Source organism: Rhinopithecus bieti, unplaced genomic scaffold (assembly GCF_001698545.2).
Source record: "Rhinopithecus bieti isolate Rb0 unplaced genomic scaffold, ASM169854v2 scaffold_11964, whole genome shotgun sequence".
NCBI classification, from domain to species: domain Eukaryota; kingdom Metazoa; phylum Chordata; class Mammalia; order Primates; family Cercopithecidae; genus Rhinopithecus; species Rhinopithecus bieti.
In genome coordinates this window covers 188,559-208,223 of record NW_016807677.1, presented here as the reverse complement: position 1 = coordinate 208,223, position 19,665 = coordinate 188,559, and the positions used below count along the sequence as shown (strand labels likewise).

At 53.8% G+C, this 19,665-nt stretch overlaps 1 protein-coding gene across 34 annotated transcripts in view; it reads left to right on the top strand.

Moving 5' to 3' along the window:
* PHLDB1 (pleckstrin homology like domain family B member 1) overlaps nucleotides 1-19,665 on the top strand; it is a 55,173-nt gene that overhangs the window by 6,543 nt on the left and 28,965 nt on the right. For 27 of the 34 annotated variants that reach the window (XM_017883028.1, XM_017883030.1, XM_017883034.1 and 24 more), the window contains exons 2-7: nucleotides 1,696-1,776; nucleotides 2,439-2,562; nucleotides 3,896-4,066; nucleotides 12,738-12,863; nucleotides 15,108-16,453; nucleotides 18,988-19,260. In XM_017883028.1, the coding sequence (XP_017738517.1) occupies nucleotides 1,717-1,776; nucleotides 2,439-2,562; nucleotides 3,896-4,066; nucleotides 12,738-12,863; nucleotides 15,108-16,453; nucleotides 18,988-19,260 (2,100 nt within the window). In that variant the 5' untranslated portion in view covers nucleotides 1,696-1,716. Of the gene's footprint in view, nucleotides 1-1,042; nucleotides 1,320-1,695; nucleotides 1,777-2,438; nucleotides 2,563-3,895; nucleotides 4,067-5,928; nucleotides 6,018-9,235; nucleotides 9,396-12,737; nucleotides 12,864-15,107; nucleotides 16,454-18,987; nucleotides 19,261-19,665 lie in introns of those variants that run through there. The other 7 variants (XM_017883025.1, XM_017883029.1, XM_017883051.1 and 4 more) reach the window with 7 other exon arrangements.

Below are 19,665 nucleotides of genomic sequence, written 5' to 3'. Positions count from 1 at the left end.
TTTTTTTTTTTTTTTTTTTTTGTTACTCTAGTTTTATAGAAGAATGACTCGACAATCAGGGAAGTTAAATAACTTGTCTAGGATCTTATAATAATAAATAAATAAATAAAGTCAGGGTGGAATTTAAGGCTTTATATATCCCAGTCTAAAGTTCTTTCTACCAAAGGATGATATTTCTTCTTCACCATTATTTATTATTTTGTTTTTCTTAACCCCTCTTTTACATAAACTCCCCATTCCTAACCCACTTTCTTGCTCCTCCTCCCTCAGAAAATGCTGAGGGATTTCCCTGAGTCTAAGGAAGCAGTGCAGCAATCTTTGTCCTTGGAAATTCTTCTCCATGGCAAGGAATTCTGGGAAGGTGCCAGGCCAGCTTGGGGCTTTGCATAGGTTAATGGCGTTTTCCTCCTCTCTTCCCTGGCAGTCTTGGGGTGGGCCCCAGCCTGGGTTCCGGCCTCTCTTCCGCCAGCTTGGGTGGAAATGGTGACGGAGATGATGCAGTCCAGGTCCGGAAGGGTGGAAGCTGGGAGGGTAAATTTAGTAACGCTATAGCTAAGGTCCTCGGGACCCACTGCCAGGGTCAGACACTCCTTGGAATGCTGGCTGCTGCCCCTGCTTCCTTTCCAAGTCCCCTGGTAGATGGCTTGAAAAGAGAGTGGAGGGAAACCCTGCTTCCCTGGGTCTGCTTCCTTACCCCTCAGTCACACTCTTAGCTTTCCCCAGTAACATTTCACAGCAAGTGGGAAGTTTCTCAGCTTAGCTAGTTGGCCAAGGGATGGGCATGGGGGCACATATTAGTACACAAATGTCCTCACATCCCAGATACCAAAAACATGAGCCAGGGAGAGAGGGATGGGTGATGGGTGAGAGGCAGTGGGGTGGTGGTGGGGAGGATTCAAGTTCTGGCTCTGGAATCTGTCTTACTCCTGGTTCTAATGGTCTAAGCTTCCTATAGCACCTAGCCAATTAAGAACCCAAGAGTTAAGAGCCCAATATTCCCAGTATTAGTTATCACTAAAGTTTTTTGTTTTTAATTTAAAAAAAATTTTTTTTAACTGATTGTGTTGGGTTGAGGTTGCTTTCTGGGGAAGAAAAGGTGTAGGAGTTGAGACATCTGGAGATAGCAGAAATGGCTGAGTTTTTCTTTTGTGTCTCCTTTAAGAAAACATCCTACTAAAGCCCTGGGAAAAGAGACAAACGGTGAAGAGGAGAGTGAAAGATTTCAGGAGGGAGCTCCTGTTTTAGCCCTGCCACCTACCTGGGGGCCCTCTGGCTACCAGTGTCCTTGGAGGGGCCTCCTTGCTGCTTCTCCCACTAAGGTGGATTTTCCCCATCCTGCTTAAGGCTCCACAATGGCCAAGGGTCTTCAGCTGTCAAAATCTGGGTTCTGAGTAGCATAGGGCAAGAAGGCACAGAGGTATAGATTGAGCCCTATAGGACTGTTTGTGCTTACAGTGGCAAGAGGCAGGACTGGTATGGTGTAGTATACATGCTGTGGCTGACTGGAGACTTGGCACTGCTCCCAGACAACTCCCACCTAAGCTCTTTAGCGGCCTCTACTTCCCTTCAGCATGAGCATTTGGGGAATGTTAGTGACTGGTGCTACCTCTGCCCTGAGAACTCTGCCACGGAACCTACTTCTTTCCCTCTCCTGCCCTGACCTTCCCACTCACCAGCTTTCTGCTGTGTCCCTAGGAGCTCTGGAGCCTTAGGACCATGGACGCTCTCAACAGGAACCAAATAGGCCCTGGATGCAAGACCCAGACCATGGTGCAGGTGAGTGGGATCAGGGCTGTGAGGCAAGAGAGATATGGTGGGGATGGCATCAGCTCTTCTACCCCCTTGTGGTCCCAGCTCAAGGATGAAAGAAGCAATTCTGTTCCTCTCTGCCCTTCCCCAGGTCCCAAGCCTATTAACAGCTCAGTCTTTATCTGAATCAGGTTAATTGGTTCACCCAGAAACTACCCGTCGAAAGTCAGAAAGCAGTTTACAGATTGACCCTAGGCTGTATCACTCTCCTTGATCCATGCCTCTATCTTCCCTGTACTTGAGATTAGCAGGGGCAAGCAATGGCCAAGTGGATAGCCATGGACAAGTCTGCAGGGAGCTCGACTGGCCTTCCTCTACAGTACCCCTGCTGCTTATCCAATGCCACCCCCACCCCCCACCGCTTTCTCCTTGCTTCTGTTTTAATAGACAAAAGGGACAGTTAAGCCAAGACTTGAGATAAATCCAGTGGGACGAGTTAGTGGCCTAGATTCAGATCTAATTACAATGTAGTGGAATAATGCTCTGTGTAAGATTTTGTGTTAAGCCTTTCAGCACCCTCAGAGCCCTTTGGAGAGGGGCAAGGGCTGGAGAGAGTGCTGGTGTGACTGGTTTAGGGTGGTAAGGTGCTGAGTCTAATGATGCTTGTCCTCCACCCCTACTACCTACAGAAAGGACCCTTGGACCTGATCGAGACAGGCAAAGGGCTGAAAGTGCAAACGGACAAACCCCACTTGGTGAGCCTGGGCAGTGGGCGACTCAGCACAGCCATCACCCTCCTGCCGCTGGAGGAAGGTAAGTGTGAACAGGGCATCTCACTCGTCACCCCTCTATCCTTGTAGGCATTCCTGCCCTGGAGGCCCAGCTCCTGCATGTGTTGGGGCCCTTCTACTGTCTGCTGGCAATGCTCACCTCGCAACCCCACCAGCTTGCTTCCCTTCTCTCTGCCTCCCCAGACTGCCTGCCTTCCTTGGTAGATAATCTGGTTCCATGAGTGGGCTTAAAGATCAGCTTAGAAACAAGGATGGGAGGCTGGGTGTGGTGGCTCACGCCTGTTATCCCAGCACTCTGGGAGGCTGAGGTGGGCGGATCACGAGGTCAGGAGTTCTAGACCAGCCTGGCCAATATGGTGAAACCCCATCTCCACTAAAAATACAAAAATTAGCTGGGCGTGGTGGCACGGGCCTGTAGTCCCAGCTACTTAGGAGGCTGAGGCAGAAGAATCGCTTGAAGCCAGGAGACGGAGGTTGCAGTGAGCCGAGATCGTGCCACTGCACTCCAGCCTGGGCAACAGAGCGAGACTCCATCACAAAAAAAAAAAAAAAAAAGAAGAAGAAGAAAAGAAACCATGAAGAGAGCACTGAGAGAAACAGGAGAACACATTGCTCTTAGCAACCAATGTGGCCAAGAAGAAAAAGGGCCCCACTCCAGGGCATTGGGTTGCACGGGAGGCTAAACCGTAGGTAGAGAATGGAGAGATGGGAGTTGGGGGCAAGATCTCCCAAGATAAGGCCCTGGCACAGCCCCCTTCACCTTTCAGCTTCTGCTCATCCTCTCTCCTCTCCTGGCTGCACTTGTTGCCTGGGTGATACTACATTCTCCACATTCTCCAAATACCAGTCCCAGGGGCTCTGTCAGTGGGAGGGGCTGTTCTTGCTGCAGTTAGGGGAGAGCCTGCACTGAAGAGAGAGGTTGCACTGAACAGAGAGGTTAGCGAGGGAGATGAAGTGTTGCAGGTAGCAGAAGCGGGGGAGAGAAGAAGGAGAGAAAGGGAGATTTAGAAGAAAGGAGGAGTAGGCTGAAGGGGAAAAAGAAAAAAGGACACTAGGGAGAGGCAGTTGGGGGAATAAGGGAGGATCCGCAGAAAAGCAGTCTTCCTTCTCAATCTGTGGAGTCTGGGTCTTCCCATCTCTGGGCCTCCCATTCTCAGGCAGAGTTTTCTCTGAGAAGAGCTTCTATCACTTACTGTATAGACCAGGCTCAGGGGCCCAGTAGGGGTGGCCAATGATGGGCAGAGATTCTCCCTGGAGTAGGAGGTGGAATATGTTTGCACTGTGGCCCTCCTTGCCCTGTCACTGCCTCCTCAGCCTGGACAACCCTTCTGATTCAGTTTGCCTCTTGTCTCCAGGGAGGACAGTGATTGGCTCTGCAGCCAGAGACATCTCACTACAGGGCCCAGGCCTGGCTCCAGAGCACTGCTACATCGAGAACCTACGGGGCACCCTCACCCTCTACCCCTGTGGCAATGACTGCACTGTTGATGGTCTCCCTGTCCGGCAGCCTACCCGGCTCACTCAGGGTAAGGCTGGACACCTCCAGATGGAGGGGGCCTCTGTTTAAAGGCTTGTGTGTGTTAGACACAGGGGAGACTGGCTGTGGTGGTTGCCATGGCAACTGCCTGAGTGCCCATACTGGGAATGGAGTACTCAGGTGCATCTGAATGTGCCTAAACAACATACCGAACCCTCTCAGCATCCAGACATGTTTTCAACCTGTTTTTCTTCTCTGGTCACCCCCAACCTGCCTCCACATACTATGGGGAGAGAAGAGGTTCTGATTCCCGCCATCAGAGGGCCTGGGGCATGATGGGATTGTTAGTGGTTGTTGGGGAAGAGCAATTGGAGCAGCAGTGAGAGGGTATCAATGGCATTGTTCCATGATGCCAAGAGGAAGTTGTTTTGAGAAGCTGAAGAGGAGGACAATACTTCCTGATGGGGATGGGGCAAGGGTGAAATCTGAGGACATGCCTGCTCCTGTTACGAGACTGCTGACAGTAGCTTTTGGGTCACGAATATAACCCAAAGCAATAGGCCATTCTGTTGTGTAAGGTGGCTCTAAAAACTAGCCCCCTGGCCGGGCATGGTGGCTCACTCCTGTAATCCCAGCAATTTGGGATGCCGAGGCGGGTGGATCACTTGAGGACAGGAGTTCAAGATCAGCCTGGCCAACATGGTGAAACCCTGTCTCTACCCAAAATACAAAAATTAGACATGTGTGGTGGCGCACGCCTATAGTCCTCGCTACTCAGGAAGCTGAGATAGGAGAATCGCTTGAACCTGGGAGGCAGAGGTTGTAGTGAGCTGAGATGGCGCCACTGCACCCCAGCCTGGGCAACAGAGCAAGACTCCGTCTCAAAAAATAAATAAAATAAATAAATAAATAAATAAAAACTAGGCCCCTAATTACTATGGCTAGCAGGCAGGTAAGTGGTTGGCCCAGGTGGCACTTCGACAGACCAGGTGTGCTCACCCTGGAAACAGGGTTCTGGGCATCAGTTCATACAGTGAGTTGTCAGATTAGGAGAATGAGAAAAACAGATTTGGGTGGAGGTTAGAGGTGAGGTTAAAGGCTAACAGGAGGACAGGAACTTTGGGCTAAGCCTGGCTCTGAGCAGGTTCTGATGGCCTAGCATTGTTTTCTGGGGGCTCTTACTGCCTAGAAGCCCCTTGGAAGTGGCCATCCTACTCACTCCACTGTCTCCTTCTCTCCTCTTCATCCTCCTTAAGGCCTTTCAATGTCACTTCCTTCACAGCTGATTCAGGAGACCTGACCTTTCCCCCATCTTTTTTTTTTTTTTTAACAGAGTCTCGCACTGTTGCCCAGGCTGGAGTGCAGTGGCACGATCTCGGCTCACTACAACCTCCACCTCCTAGGCTCAAGTAATTCTCCTGCCTCAGCCTCCCAAGTAGCTGGGATTAGGCATCTGCCACCACACCCGGCTAATTTTTTTTTTTAACCCCAGTCTTTTCTTCCTGCCCTCGGGTAGGGGGCAGGGCATGCAAAAATTGACTTCAGGGAGGCAGGTCCACCAGTAGCAGCACGCAGGCCATTGCCTTCTCCAGGGCTTCAAGGTCTCTGACTTTGGATGAGAGGAGGAATCCCCCCAAATTGGGGCTTGGCTATGATGGCAGCAGGTTCCTAACAGTCCTGTTCAGTCTCAGAGAGAGCATCTTCTCTAAGATTTGGGAGCATGGAGATGAGACAATAGAGCAGCAAGGAGAGGCAGGACAAAATTTAAAGAAGGCTCAGCACTTACTACCCCCGCCCCAAACCTATCACATTCATCGGTAGGAATGTTGTTCCCCTGCATGTTGTGAGCAGGGTATGCTTGTGTTGTTCATTCTTTCCGGTGCATCATTTAGCTCCCTGAGAAGAAGGAGAGCCTGGGGCCAAGATGGAATTCTGAGGCATTTCCTGTGGCCCCAGTGACCCCTCCCGACTCTTCTCCAGCCAGAAGCCTACCCAGCCAAGTATGTACCCTCCCACTCTCTTCTGACCCTAAACCCCTTCCCATTTTCTCTCCCCATCCCCCATAGCCTTCTTGTCTGGGCTTGCCTGTCTCCAAAGCTTGGCAGCCTATGGAGGGGTAGGCAGAGGCACAAAGGAATGGGTGTTCTTCTCCCCAGTCCTCCCCCTCCCCTGGGCTCCAGGAGCTGAGGGTTTCCTTGTCTCATCTCTGGAGCAAGGCACCAAGCCCAGCCCTGCCTGGCCCCACTCCGGACATTCTTGGGAGTGTGTTTCCCTGGAAACTGGGTGGTTCGGGGGTGCATGTGCTATCTCTGTGTGTCTGTGTAACTGGAGTGTGTTTATGTAGCTCCGGATGTGTTTGTGACTCTGGGCTTACGAATATCTGTTTGTGTCTTTCTTTGTATTTATGGATCAGTGTGTTCAAGTGGGCGGTAGGGGTGAACTCAGGACTGATGGTACCAAAATGTCTGTGTATGTACTCCTACGTGTATATGAGACCTCACTGGTCATTTGCCTATCTGTGGGCATATATACAAGAGGATCGTTTTCCCTTCCTTGTTCCCCTAATCTGGCCTTGTAGAGGCGACCCTCCTCTTTGAAAAACAAGGGCTACCCTGGGAATAACAAGGAGCCTACTTTGGCCTTAGATGCATCATTCTGGGCACTGTGCCCAGCCATAGGCAACTTGGAGAGACACACTTCATGACAAGCAGAGATGGCAGTGACAGGCTCTTCCAGCAGGAATATGCTTGGGCCAGGGGAAGGGGGAGGCGGGCAGAAAACAGATGCCAACCTTTAGCACAGAGCTGTGAACATAGGAGCATGAAGTGAGGGAGCTAGGAAGGTCCTGATTCCACCCCCTGTACCCAGGCATCTTGGCACATCCCACATTGCCCTCTTCTCTACAGAGCAAGGGGTGGAGCTCGGAATAGGACCAAGGGAATGAGGAGGAATCTCAATCTGGGTCTAGGCTGCCCCACCCTGGGACCACAGCGCCAGACCACATGAAAGATCTGGGAGGGAACCAAGGAGGGGAGGACCCAGAAAGTCACCAGCTCAGGGCCCAGGCTGTCTAGACAGTAGGTCCCCATCCACTCCTAGCATTTCCTTCGAGCCCTGGTCTCCAGTCTCCTTCATTCCCTAAGCCTCTCATTGGTGGGTAGGGGCTTGCGTGGGGGCCAGCAGAGGAGTGTGGCTGGGGAGCCGGATCTCTGGGTTATCCAGCTGCCTCTCTCTGGGATCCAGGATATTGAACCTCTTTTTTTCCCACCCAGTTATTCCATCTGTAAATTGGGAGTGAAGCCTTCAACCTTTTTCTGTTATGAGACTGATAACAATCTTGACTAATAAAGCTCAAAGGAAGGAGGGCAGAGCGAAGGCTCCCAGCTTCCCACCTCTTTGTGTCTGCCTCCTGCCCTATTTCTCATTGGCGGGCATCCTCTGTGTCTGCCTAGGTCTATCCAGCTGGCCATCACAGTTTCCAGACCGATGAATCACTCTTCCTGAGGAGATTTTTTTTTAAGCCTCCCTTCATTTTGCATTTGACCCTATATGGTTCTTCCTTTTTCCTCAGAAGGGAATAAGATACGTGTGCACACGTGAGTGTGTGCATGTGTATGCACATAGTTGGCAGCATGGGTGAGTGAGCTAGTGGGCTGTTCAGCAAGAATGGAAAACTTGCCTGATTATTCATCTAAGAGGTTGATTTTATTTCAGAGTTTCTCCAGGGACTGAGTGAAAGGAAAGCTATGCCTGGGTGAGTGTGTAACTAAAAGGAATTGTCTGGGGGATGTGTGCATGAGAATAAAGGTGTGTGAGAGACAGACAGTGTGTTTAATGAGGGTGTCTGTGTGACTCAGAGCATGCAGAGATGAAGTAGTGTCAGCGTGACTGAGCAAGTGTCGGTGTGTATCTGAGAGACACTGTGTCAGGCTGTGTGAGCTGCCTGCTGAGAGCATACAACATTGTGTCCCGTAAGGCTCTGGTGTGCAGGGGCCAGGTCCCTGGAACAAGAGGAACTGGGGGACCTGGCTGGATGGTAGGTATTAATACCTGCCTGGGCTGGGTGCGGTGGCTCATGCCTGTAATCCCAACACTTTGGGAGGCTGAGGCGGGCGGATCACCTGAGATCGGGAGTTCGAGACCAGCCTGACCAACATGGAGAAACCCCGTCTCTACTAAAAATACAAAATTTGCTGGGTGTGGTGGTGCATGCCTGTAGTCCCAGCTATGGGAGGCTGAGGCAGGAGAAATCGCTCGAACCCGGGAGGTGGAGGCTGTAGTGAGCCGAGATCGCGCCATTGCACTCCAGCCTGGGCAAGAAGAACAAAACTCCGTCTCAAAAAAACCAGAACAAAACAAAACACCTCCCTGACTCAGAATCTCAGCCTGACTTTGGGGGCTCCAGATATCTGTTTCCCAAGTAGGATGGGTACCTTATTGGGGTCGGAGGCCTCTTTGCTGGGTCGAGCACAACTGGAGGTTGTGGCTGGGGTGCAGGCTGGCTTCCAGGGGCCCAGGAAGTTGGCTGGCTGGAAAGGGCAGTGCCTTGGTCCAGGGTCATGGGTTGGGCTACGGTGAGTGGGGCCGGAAGAGGAGGTGTTTAGGGTGGAGACAGGAGGTGGGCTGAGTGCTTGCATTGTACAGAGCACTGCTTTGGCCTGAACTCCTAGCCCAGGGTGACCTTGTTACAGTGACAGCCTGAGGGCCAGAGCAGGACCTAGTGACCTAGCTGGACCTGTAGAGCCCCTGCTCTTTTCCTCTCCTTCTCTCCCTCAGATATGGACCCATGGAATGTCAGAGCTGACTTTCTGTAGATAAGGAAGCCGAGGTCAGAGGGTGTGACTGGCCCAAGGTACTATAGCCAGTTAGGGCCGGCCAGCCCGGCTACCACTGACCTCTTACCACAGCGGGCTGGGAATGAGACCCTGTCCTTTGCTTGGCCTCACTCCTGGCTCCTGGCTCTTCACTCTCTGGCCTCTTTACTTACCTCTCACCTTTCCTTCACTCAGTCACCTCCCTTGAACCTTTCCTTCCCGCCCACTTTTCTTCCTGCCCCGGGTCCAGGATCCCAAGCCGGCTGCCTTTCTGCATCCTCCCGCCCCGCCCTCTCCATCCAGCTCTCCACTCGTCTCCTCCATCACTTCCTCTTCCCCTCCTCCTCTCCTTTGTCCCTCCCTCCCTGGCTCCCTTCCCCCGCCGCTGGTGGCCGGCCCGCCCCTCCCCGGGCATTGGCGGCTGCTCGCTGCCTCGTTGCTCGCTCCGAGCCTGGAGCCGGCGGCTCGGGAGGTCGGCCCGCCCCCTCAAAGGCCCCGGGCGGGCCCGGGACCTGGAGGGCCTGAGCTAGCGGGGGCGAGCGGTCCGGAGGTCCGGTTTCGGCGGTGAGTCCTCACCCCGGGCCAGCCACAGCCCCAAGCCGCCAAGCTTGGAGAAGCTCAGGCTGGGAGGGGCGTCTTGAGGGGGGTGGGCGGGAGGAGGGGCATGGGGTCCTCTGACCTTCTTTGGGAGCTTGAGGCGGAGAGACTCGATTGTGTGTGTTCCCTGAACATTTCTAAATGGGGATTCTGGGCTTGGGGGCACTTCTTAGTCGGTAGACCTTATCTTCCCCAGCGCTCCGGCAGCCCCCTCCTTAGGACTCACCTCCCTCAGATAAGGTTAAAGGGTCCTGGTTAGAATGAGGGGAGTCTACCTTATGGCTAAGGAGGGTCTCTGATAGGAAGGACCAAGGCCCTTCCTCCCATGTTCCCTTCACTCGGTCTCCCTTTGGCCAATCCACTCTATTTGTGTGACCAGGAGGGCAGTGACAGTAGCTCTGAGAGTGTGTGAGCATGTACGCCCGTGAGTCTGCTGTGTTACTATGAGTGTGTATGAGTGTGAGCCTGTTTGTGTTGTTGTTTCTCCTCTGCATCTCTCACAGATAGGATTCACCCTCTCCTTTGCCTAGTTTTTCCCCTCCAGAGGTGCAGCTCCTCCACCCACCTGCACACAGCTGGACCCTGATCCCCTCTGGGCATGGGGGACACTGACCATGACTTTGGCAGGATGGGCAGGGGTTCCTGGGCTCCCTGAAAGGGCTGGCCTTTGGGGGTGGGAGTGGGCGGAGAGGAGGCTTCTTCCCAGAAACAGGGGGCCAGACCCCTAGGGGCTGTAGGGGCCAGCACTAGGGCAATGCCTGAAGCTTCTGCATGCAAATAGAAAGTTAATTTGGGCAGGAGCCTGGTTGCTCTCAGTCCTGCTGCCCTCCTGCCTGCTCTATTAATACGGATCCAGCTCTGGTGCCTGGCATCACTATTTATAGCCCAGAGGCAGCACGCCCACACCCCTTATGTGGGGAGGGTGAAGGGCTGAGGAGGGGGCAGAAAACACACAGCTATAGGGGCCCAAGCGAAGGATCCCTAGATGTCTACATCCTACTTGGGTGGGCCTGGCACTGCTGGACTGGAATCCACTCAGACTCCCCACCTCCTTCCCAGCCTGGACTGTGTGGTCAGGCTCCTGATCCCCACCGCCCGCGACCCTGGGTTGAGTGGGTCTGTCTAGACCCTGTGAACTCATCACTAATAAGCTTGTTAAATGGCTAAAAGGAGGGGGAGGGGCTTGACAGGGCTCTTTCTGAAACAGCTGTGGTTGTAATTATGTGGACAGTGTGGTTGGCTATCATTTATTCCAGTTATGAATACTGTGGGATCCTCTTCCCTGACTGGTGACTTGGCAGGGAAGGCTCCCTCTCTCTCCTTTAGAATTGTTGGTGTCTGGGTACCTGGGAGGGCCTTTGTGTATGCCAGGATAGTGAGTGGCTTTATCCACTATGGTTATCTGCCATGGGCTTCCCAGCCTACTAAACCCCCAACCCAAGCAATGCCCAGGATCCCAGGAACAGGCTCCTGAGCTTCTTAGTTAGGGACCTGCCAAGGTACCCCTGTGGCCTGGGATGCCCCTTGCCCTTGTGGCCTGCCTGAGCTGAACTGTCTCAGCGTCCAGGAATGTAGACTCCTCTGCCAGTCTTAGACTGACGTGAAGCTTGGGGTGCCAAGTGGCACCAGATTGGGTAGACAGGAGGCTGAGACCGGGGGCCAGGGGTGTGGACAAATTGGAAGGATTGGTGGTAGAGAGCAACAGGGCTCTGGCTTCTCCCAATATAGTACTTCTGCAGGAGCCCTCCAGCACCTGGTGTGGCTGGGAGGTGGAGTTCTGCCACCTACACCTAGACGCCTGTGGGCACACCTGCCACTGTGCACACTCCTGGTGCCCCTGGCTACATTTTCCAGCTCCCACATGCCCTCCCCCTCCAGGTACTCACACTTGCTGGGCAGGACTGGGCTTGTGTCTACTGCCCGGGAATGTGCTTGGCTGAGGCCGGGCCCAGTGGCCTAGTCTTGGCCTGATGCCAGGGGAGACCAGGGAGCATGCAGAGGGTGCTTAGTCAGAAAGAAAGGTGGTGATCGCTCCCTAGACTTGCAGCACACAGCTCTCCTAAGGTCACAAAACAATAACGAGTGGGAGCAAATTCAGGACCCCCCCCAGGTCGTCTGACTGATCTGTGGTTTTTCCTCTTGTTCCCTATCTCAGAGCTTTTTTGTGTGACCCTGGAAGTTGCTGCCTCTCAGACTGACTCTTCTACCCTTCTCCCCAAGGGGCAGATAGATGGATCATGCATACAGGTTGGGGTTGGGGGACAGGGGTGTCGGTGTTCTCTGAACATTTGTGTGTGTGTGTGTGTCTGTGTGTGACGGAGTTTTGCTCTGTCACCCAGGCTGGAGTGCAGTGGCGTGATCTCGGCTCACTGCAGCCTCTGCCTCCTGGGTTCAAGCAATTCTCTTGCTTCAGCCTCCTGAGTAGCTGAGACTACAGGCACACGCCACCACCCCCAGCTAAGTTTTGTATTTTGAGTAGAGACGGAGTTTTACCATGTTGGCCAGGTTGGTCTCGAACTGCTGACCTCAGGTGATCCGCCCGCCTCAGCCTCCCAAAATGCTGGGATTACAGGCTTGAGCCACCGCGCCTGGCCTCTCTGTATATAGAGTACTTTCACATACACTGTCTTATTAACCCTACAAGATCAGTGGTATTGTCCCCATTTTTCTGATTACGAGAACTAGATTCAGAGGTGAAGTGACTTTACCCAGAGATCTCACAGCTAGTAAGAAGAGGAGTTAGGACGAGGACTCGGATCTTGGGACTCACTCACCCGTACTTTTTCTACTCCATCTTGTGCTGCGGAGCCCTGGAGGTGCCCATCTCAAGCACAGGCAGGGTCAGGTGTGGACTGTGTGGACTCTGAGAGCAGGTGGGGATGGGTCTTTAGAGCCGAGGTGAGCCTGCTAGTGCTGTGAGGTGGAGTAGCTTCAGCCCTGCCTGCCCTTCCAAGTGTTTTCTTTCTTTTCTTTTCTTTTCCTTTTTTTTTTTTGAGACAGAGTTTAGCTCTTGTCACGCAGGCTGGAGTGCAGTGGCGTGATCTCAGCTCACTGCAACCTCCGCCTCCCGGATTCAAGCTATTCTGTGGCCTCAGTCTCCCGAGTAGCTGGGATTACAGGCACCCACCACCACGCCTGGCTAATTTTTGTATTTTTTGTATTTTTAGTAGAGATGGGATTTCACCACATTGGCCAGGCTGGTCTCGAACTCCTGACCTCAGGTGATCCACTCGCCTCTGCCTCTGAAAGTGTTGGGATTACAGGTGTGAGCCACCACACCCGGTCTTCAAGTGTTTGCTTTCTCTGCAGGCTGCATGTTGTGCCTGGGTCAGTCCACCTTCCTTCGCTTTAACCACCCGGCTGAAGCCAAGTGGATGAAAAGCATGATTCCAGCGGGGGGCCGAGCCCCTGGGCCCCCCTACAGCCCTGTTCCTGGTAGGTACCAGAGTCGGGGGGTGGGAGCGCAGGGGGCTGGGGTGTTCCTTCAGCAGTCCTCCTTGCTCAGTTCAGCCACACTTGGAGTGTTAGGGCAAGACAGTACCTAAGGTCTGGGCTCACTGCCATTGGCCATGGGCTGGTGGAGAATGCCAGGCAGTGGGACCACTGAGAGCTAACCAAGGCAGTGCTGCTTAGCTAAAACTGGGAAATTATGTGTCTTGAGGGATAGCGGGCTCTGCCAGCTAGTACCCCACTGCCCTGGAGGTTGCCACTCAGTATCTGGAACTCTGGCCCACTTGTGTCACCACAGGGAGCCTCACCCTCTAGGGTGTCCTGAGGGGCAGAAGGAAGCATTAGGTTGAACTCCCTGTAAGCTGTGGTGGGAATCATGTCCTTGGGCCTTGCCCAACCCTCACTCCATGCCCTGCCCGCTGATGACTCAGTGGAGCAGCTGTATTTTGTGTGTGAATTATTGATCCCCAGAAGAGAATTGGTGATTGTTCTGGGGAACCAACACAGGCCCCCTCAGCCCAGCTGCATAGGGGGTGGGGTGCAGACCAGGAGGCTATTATTGGGTCTACCATCTCAGACTTTGTGCTGGCATTTAGATGGCTATGGGGTGACAGGTGCTGGGGCAGATGGACATGGATGTCAGGTACACCTCGGGGGGTGGTATCAGCAGCCTAAGTGGATAGCCTGGGGACCTGAAGAAAGGTGAGTGGTCACTGGGATTACCAGTATCCATGGCAACCCGACTATATCCCACACAGTCCCCATAATTTTGGACCCAGACTCAGTCTTGCAAAGTCTTTCTCTTCTCTTCTCCCCACCCTCAATCTTTTCCAGTCCTCTGGGGGCTCAGAAGCCTGGTTTCCCAGTCTACTCCCTAGTTAATTTTACCCTGCCCTCACCCCAGCCTTGTCATGCCACTCCCTTAGCTGTCTGGGGCAGTGGTTCCAGGGACTCCTGTATGGTTGACTAGGGCTGAGGCATGGCAAAAGCAGGCTCTTGCTGGCATGGCTTAATGGGATAATTGGAGGCACTGAGCTTCACCTCCTTGCTGGCAGCCTGGCTTCCAGGAACCAGCCATTAGCACCAGCTCCCTCCCCTACCTCTGATTGGATGAAGACACACCCCTCGCCCAGCCCTGGAGGCTTTTTCTTTTCCTTTTCCTTTTTTTTTCAATCCTGGGCCTCTGGTTCCTATGGTGGGAGGCCCTGTCGTCCTATTAGACTAGGAGCCCCTGGAACTTCTGGCCAGCTCTGCAGCAGGTGCCCATCTTCTTTGTATAATGCCCTTCTTTTTTCTTTTTTTTTTGTTTTGAGATGGAGCCTCACTCTGTCGCCCAGGCTGGAGTGCAGTGACGCGATCTCGGCTCACTGCAACCTCCACCTCCTGGGTTCAAGTGAGTCTCCTGCCTCAGCCTCCCAAGTAGCTGGGACTACAAGTGTGTTTCACCACACCTGGTTAATTTTTTATTTTTAGTAGAGATGTGGTTTCACCATGTTGGCAAGGCTGGTCTCGAACTCTTGACCTCAGGTGATACGTCCACTTCAGCCTCACAAAGTGCTGAGATTACAGGTGTGAGCCACCATGCCTGGCCTCTTCTTTTTTTTTTTTTTTTTGAGACAGTTTGCTGTGTCATCCAGGAGGCAGGAGTGATCTCAGCTCAGTGCAACCTCCTGGGTTCAAGCGATTCTCGTACCTCAGCCTCCTGAGTAGTTGGGATTACAGACATGTGCCACCATACCCAGCTAATTTTTTGTATTTTTAGTAGAGGTGGGGTTTCACCATGTTGGCCAGGCTGGTCTTGAACTCCTGTCCTCAAGTGATCTGCCCACCTCGGCCTCCCCAAGTGTTGGGATTACAGGTGTGAGCCACTGTGCCTGGCCTACCTGCCCTTCTTGAGGAGGGATATAGGATATAGATTGGAGGAGTCTAGTCTTGGGGTGAATTGACAACAATAGGCTTAGAGCGCCTATCATTGTTAACTGTTTTAAGTCACAGGCAGGAAGGCCCTGCCAATTCCCTTCCGTTACAGAAGGAGAAACTGAGGACAAGTGACTTGGCTAAGGTTGCATAGCAGGTCAGTGTCAGAGCTAGCTGGTACCAGAACCAGATCTCCTGGCTTCTTCTCCAAAGCCCTGTTAGTCTCACTGTGCTAGGAGGAAGTGGGCTAGTGCCCTGGCTCTTATGCATATGTAGCTCCCCAAAGTCAAAGACCTTTGCATTTCCCTCCAGCAGAATCAGAAAGTCTGGTAAATGGGAACCACACCCCACAGCCTGCAACACGGGGACCCTCGGCCTGTGCCAGCCACAGTTCCCTGGTGAGCTCTATTGAGAAGGACCTGCAAGAGATCATGGACTCACTGGTGCTAGAGGACCCTGGAGCTGCTGGCAAAAAGCCTGCCACAACCTCTCCACTGTCGCCGATGGCTAATGGTGGGCGCTACCTGCTGTCTCCCCCAACCAGCCCTGGTGCCATGTCTGTGGGCTCCAGCTATGAGAACACCTCTCCAGCCTTCTCTCCACTCTCTTCACCAGCCAGCAGTGGAAGCTGTGCCAGTCACTCACCCAGTGGGCAAGAGCCAGGACCTTCTGTGCCCCCGCTGGTACCTGCCCGTTCCTCCAGCTACCATCTGGCCCTGCAGCCCCCACAGTCCCGCCCAAGTGGTGCTCGCTCTGAGAGTCCTCGGCTGAGCAGGAAAGGGGGCCATGAGAGGCCTCCCAGCCCTGGCCTCCGGGGTCTGCTAACAGACAGCCCTGCAGCTACTGTGTTGGCAGAGGCCCGGAGAGCCACTGAGAGCCCCCGGCTGGGTGGGCAGCTGCCTGTGGTGGCCATCAGCCTGAGTGAATACCCAGCTTCTGGTGCTCTCAGTCAACCCACCAGCATTCCTGGCAGCCCTAAGTTCCAGCCTCCAGTCCCTGCTCCCCGAAACAAGATTGGCACACTCCAGGACCGCCCTCCCAGCCCTTTCCGTGAGCCTCCAGGCAGTGAGCGGGTGCTAACAACTAGCCCCTCACGCCAACTGGTGGGCCGAACATTTTCAGATGGGTTAGCCACCCGTACCCTGCAGCCTCCTGAGAGTCCCCGCCTGGGCCGGCGGGGCCTGGACAGTATGCGAGAACTACCCCCCTTAAGTCCATCTCTGTCCCGGCGAGCCCTCTCCCCACTGCCCACCCGGACCACCCCAGATCCCAAGCTAAGCAGGGAAGTGGCAGAGAGTCCTCGGCCCCGCCGCTGGGCAGCCCATGGGGCTTCACCAGAGGACTTCTCCCTGACGCTGGGGTCACGGGGCCGTAGGACACGGAGCCCCTCACCCACACTGGGTGAGTCTCTGGCACCCCGCAAGGGCAGCTTCAGTGGCAGGCTGAGCCCAGCCTACAGTCTGGGCTCTCTTACTGGGGCTTCACCCTGCCAAAGTCCCTGTGTCCAGAGGAAGCTCTCCAGTGGGGACTTGCGGGTGCCTGTCACAAGGGAGCGGAAAAATAGCATCACAGAGATCAGTGACAATGAGGACGACCTCCTGGAGTACCACCGGCGACAGCGCCAAGAGCGGCTCCGGGAGCAGGAGATGGAGAGGCTGGTGAGCAGGTGCCAGGGAGGCTTGCCACTGTCCATGGCAGAGTCTGCCAGGGCTCGAGCAGGCCAGTTGGCAGAGCGGGAGGGGCCCTCAAACAGGGCTTGGGCTTCTCAAGGTTCCCCACCTCCAGGATACACTTTAGTGATCAATATCTTATGGTTCCGGTGCCCTGAAGAAGAAATTTTTTTGAAATCTCTAAGGCTTTATTTTAAATTCGTGCTAATTTTGCATTTATTCAACATAGCATTTGTTTTAATGTATAAATTAAATTTCACATTGTTTACTCAAGCACAGTGAAGCTCTAGGAAAACATACCACAGGTATGGTAAGACCTTGAACCTCCCAGTTTGAGAAGCAGGTTGAAGTAGGTTGAGTAGGCTGAAGCTCAGAGAGGGGAATGGCTTTGTCCAAGATCACACAGCAAGTTCTGGCAGAGCTGGAATTGGAACCCAAGTCTCCTGTCTGACTCTGAGACTTTTTTTTAGAAAAGTACCTTGTCCTTTTTTGCTTCTCTTTGGCGTCTACAAGTGGGTGGGAGCTGCTCACCCTGGCCCAGGCAGTATCATCTAGGAGTATGGGTGGCAGGGAAGAAGGACAGAGCAGGATAGGCAACCCTGGCCTGACCGTTAGCCAGCCTCTGTAATTGTGACTGTGTGTGTCCGTGTGCATGCGTGTGGGTGTGTGCAGGGGCCGGGTGTGGCTCTAGGCAGCTGTCCTGGAGATGGCATCTGAGCTGGGTGGGGGCCAGGATTCCCCAGATAACTCAGGGAGCTTAAGGGGCTCTGGCTGGTGTGTACACAGTCGAGCCCATGTACAGAAGAATGGATTCTGCCCTCTGTCCTTGCAAGCAGAACAGGGTTCTTTGGGAGGTGGGCAGGAACCCTGGGACTGGTTTGAGGAGGAGAATCAGAACTGATGAGAACCAGAAATGAAGCATCTGGAGATGCTTTTGGAAGAGGTTGGGACAGTTTTGGATGAGGGTATAGGATTGTGTGTTTGTGCTGGATGGGGGTGAAATGAGGCGGATTCTGTCTTTTCCTTTGCTGCATCTTCTCTTCACTGTTTTTGCATTGGTCTAGATGGGAATGCATGGCCATTCTAAGCTGGGGTCTCATCCTGGAGAGGGGGCAGTGAGCCTGGCACAGGCAGAGTGGCAGGCACAGCCTCCCCCAACTCCTCCATTAGTCTCCCCACCCCCATTCCCACACATAAGCACACATCTTACCACTAGTCCTGACCTGCCTCACCTGCCACTTTAAGTCTTGGAGGCTGCCGGCCCTGCCCCTCCCACCTCAACCAGGCTGCTTATCTGGGTCCTGGGGCAGGGGCGGAGGCACTGGCCCAGCCTCCCAGGTGCCGAGGCTCTGTTCCTGTTTTTTTTTTTTTGCCATGGAACTGGGCAAGCAACAGGAGGGAAGCTGGGTAAGTGTATGAGAACGCCTCTCCAGCCTTCTCTCCACTTCCTGCGGTTTGGGTTCATGGCCAAACTGTAAGTGGTGAGAGACACTTGAGGAGGTCTAGGGACCCTAGAGAGCCATGGGAGCCTCACAAGCCAGGCTTCAGGCCTATAGATAGGCCTGCAGGAGAAAGCGACAAGACCAGGAATGCGATTGTATCATCCCTCCTTTACTTCCTAGGCCCCTGAGAGGTGACTGTATCTGGGTGGGTGTGTATGTGGAGAGGGGTGGATGAAGTGGTAGGGCCCTGGGAGTACTCACTCATGGGCCTGGGCGTTCAAGGACTGGTAGCAGCCCATCCTGCTGATAAACAGCCAAGGACTGCCTGAAGGTAACTTGGAGCTGAGGTGGGGACAGAGGGCCGTGTCCTTGGTCTACCTCTTCTCCATGTGTGTCTGTGGTTGGGTGTCTGGTCCCTGTGGGCTTGTGGGTCTGTTTTCCAGCCCTGTCTGTCTGCATACATGCCCACCTGTCTGTATGCTAGACTGTGTTTATCTGTGAGTGTGCATCAGTGTGCATTTGTGCATGTCAGGGCTGGTGTCTTTGTACCTGCTTATTAATGCAAGTCCAGGGCACATATTGTGTCCTTGTGTGCCTGTGCATCAATGCTGGTGTGTCAGTGTGTGTCCTCGTGTCTGTAGATCTGTATGTACCTGCGTTAGGACAAGCACCCAAGTTTATCTGTGTCTCATTGTGGTCTGTAGTCTACTTAACAGTATGTTTCCGTATGTGTTTGGTGTGTTCCTTTGTGTCCATGAGGAAGCCCTGTCCTGGGGTAGATTGAAAAAAGAAAGGAACAGGAAGATGGAAGGGGCTGTCCCAGAAGTGGGCAGGAAGAACCAGGCTGTTGTGCCATGTGGACAGGTGGCACAACAGCCTGGTTCTTCCTGCCCACTTCTGGGGCACCCTATTTCCCTCTGCCTCCCCCAGGTCTTGGGGTCAGGCATCTCCTGACTTGACACTGATGACCTAGCCACCAGTAACCTTGCTCTCCCTCCTGACAGGATACTGAACCTGGTGCTATCCCCACCAGGGCTCAGCTTCCTCCCCTTCATGTCCTGCTCTGTCCATCCTCCCCAGGAACGCCAGCGCCTGGAGACCATCCTGAACCTGTGTGCCGAATACAGCCGGGCTGATGGGGGATCTGAGGCCGGGGAGCTCCCCAGCATTGGGGAGGCCACTGTAGCATTGGCACTGGCAGGCCGGAGGCCCTCAAGAGGCCTTGCAGGGGCCTCTGGGCGGAGCAGCGAGGAGCCCGGAGTTGCCACCCAACGCCTGTGGGAGAGTATGGAGCGCTCAGATGAGGAAAATCTCAAGGAGGAGTGCAGCAGCACTGAGAGCACCCAGCAGGAGGTGAGATGGAGGGGTAGGCAAGACAAAGAGGCTGAGGTTGGACACCTGCTGGGGGCAGAGGAGGCTGGTGTATCGAATGCCAAGGTCCAGTGAGGAGAAGGATCAAGTTTGGGAAGAGATTCGAGAGCAGAGGTGCAGAAATGAGACAAGGAAGAGAAGGGAGGTGTTGATGAACTTCCCAAGCTATAAATATGCTTTATGACCTGCCTTTCCATGGGGCTCCACCCAGGCCTGGCACTCAGTGGTAAATCTTTATTATCTTAAGCAGAGCCCTTATTGCTCCCCTCAAAGGTGGGGGCGGGGTGGGGGGCAGGGAATTAGCCTCCTGTCTCAGTCCAGCTATTCCTCAGCAAGTGCCTGGAGGAACAGGTGATCCATTTTATTGGTCTGACTCCAAAAGGCTCT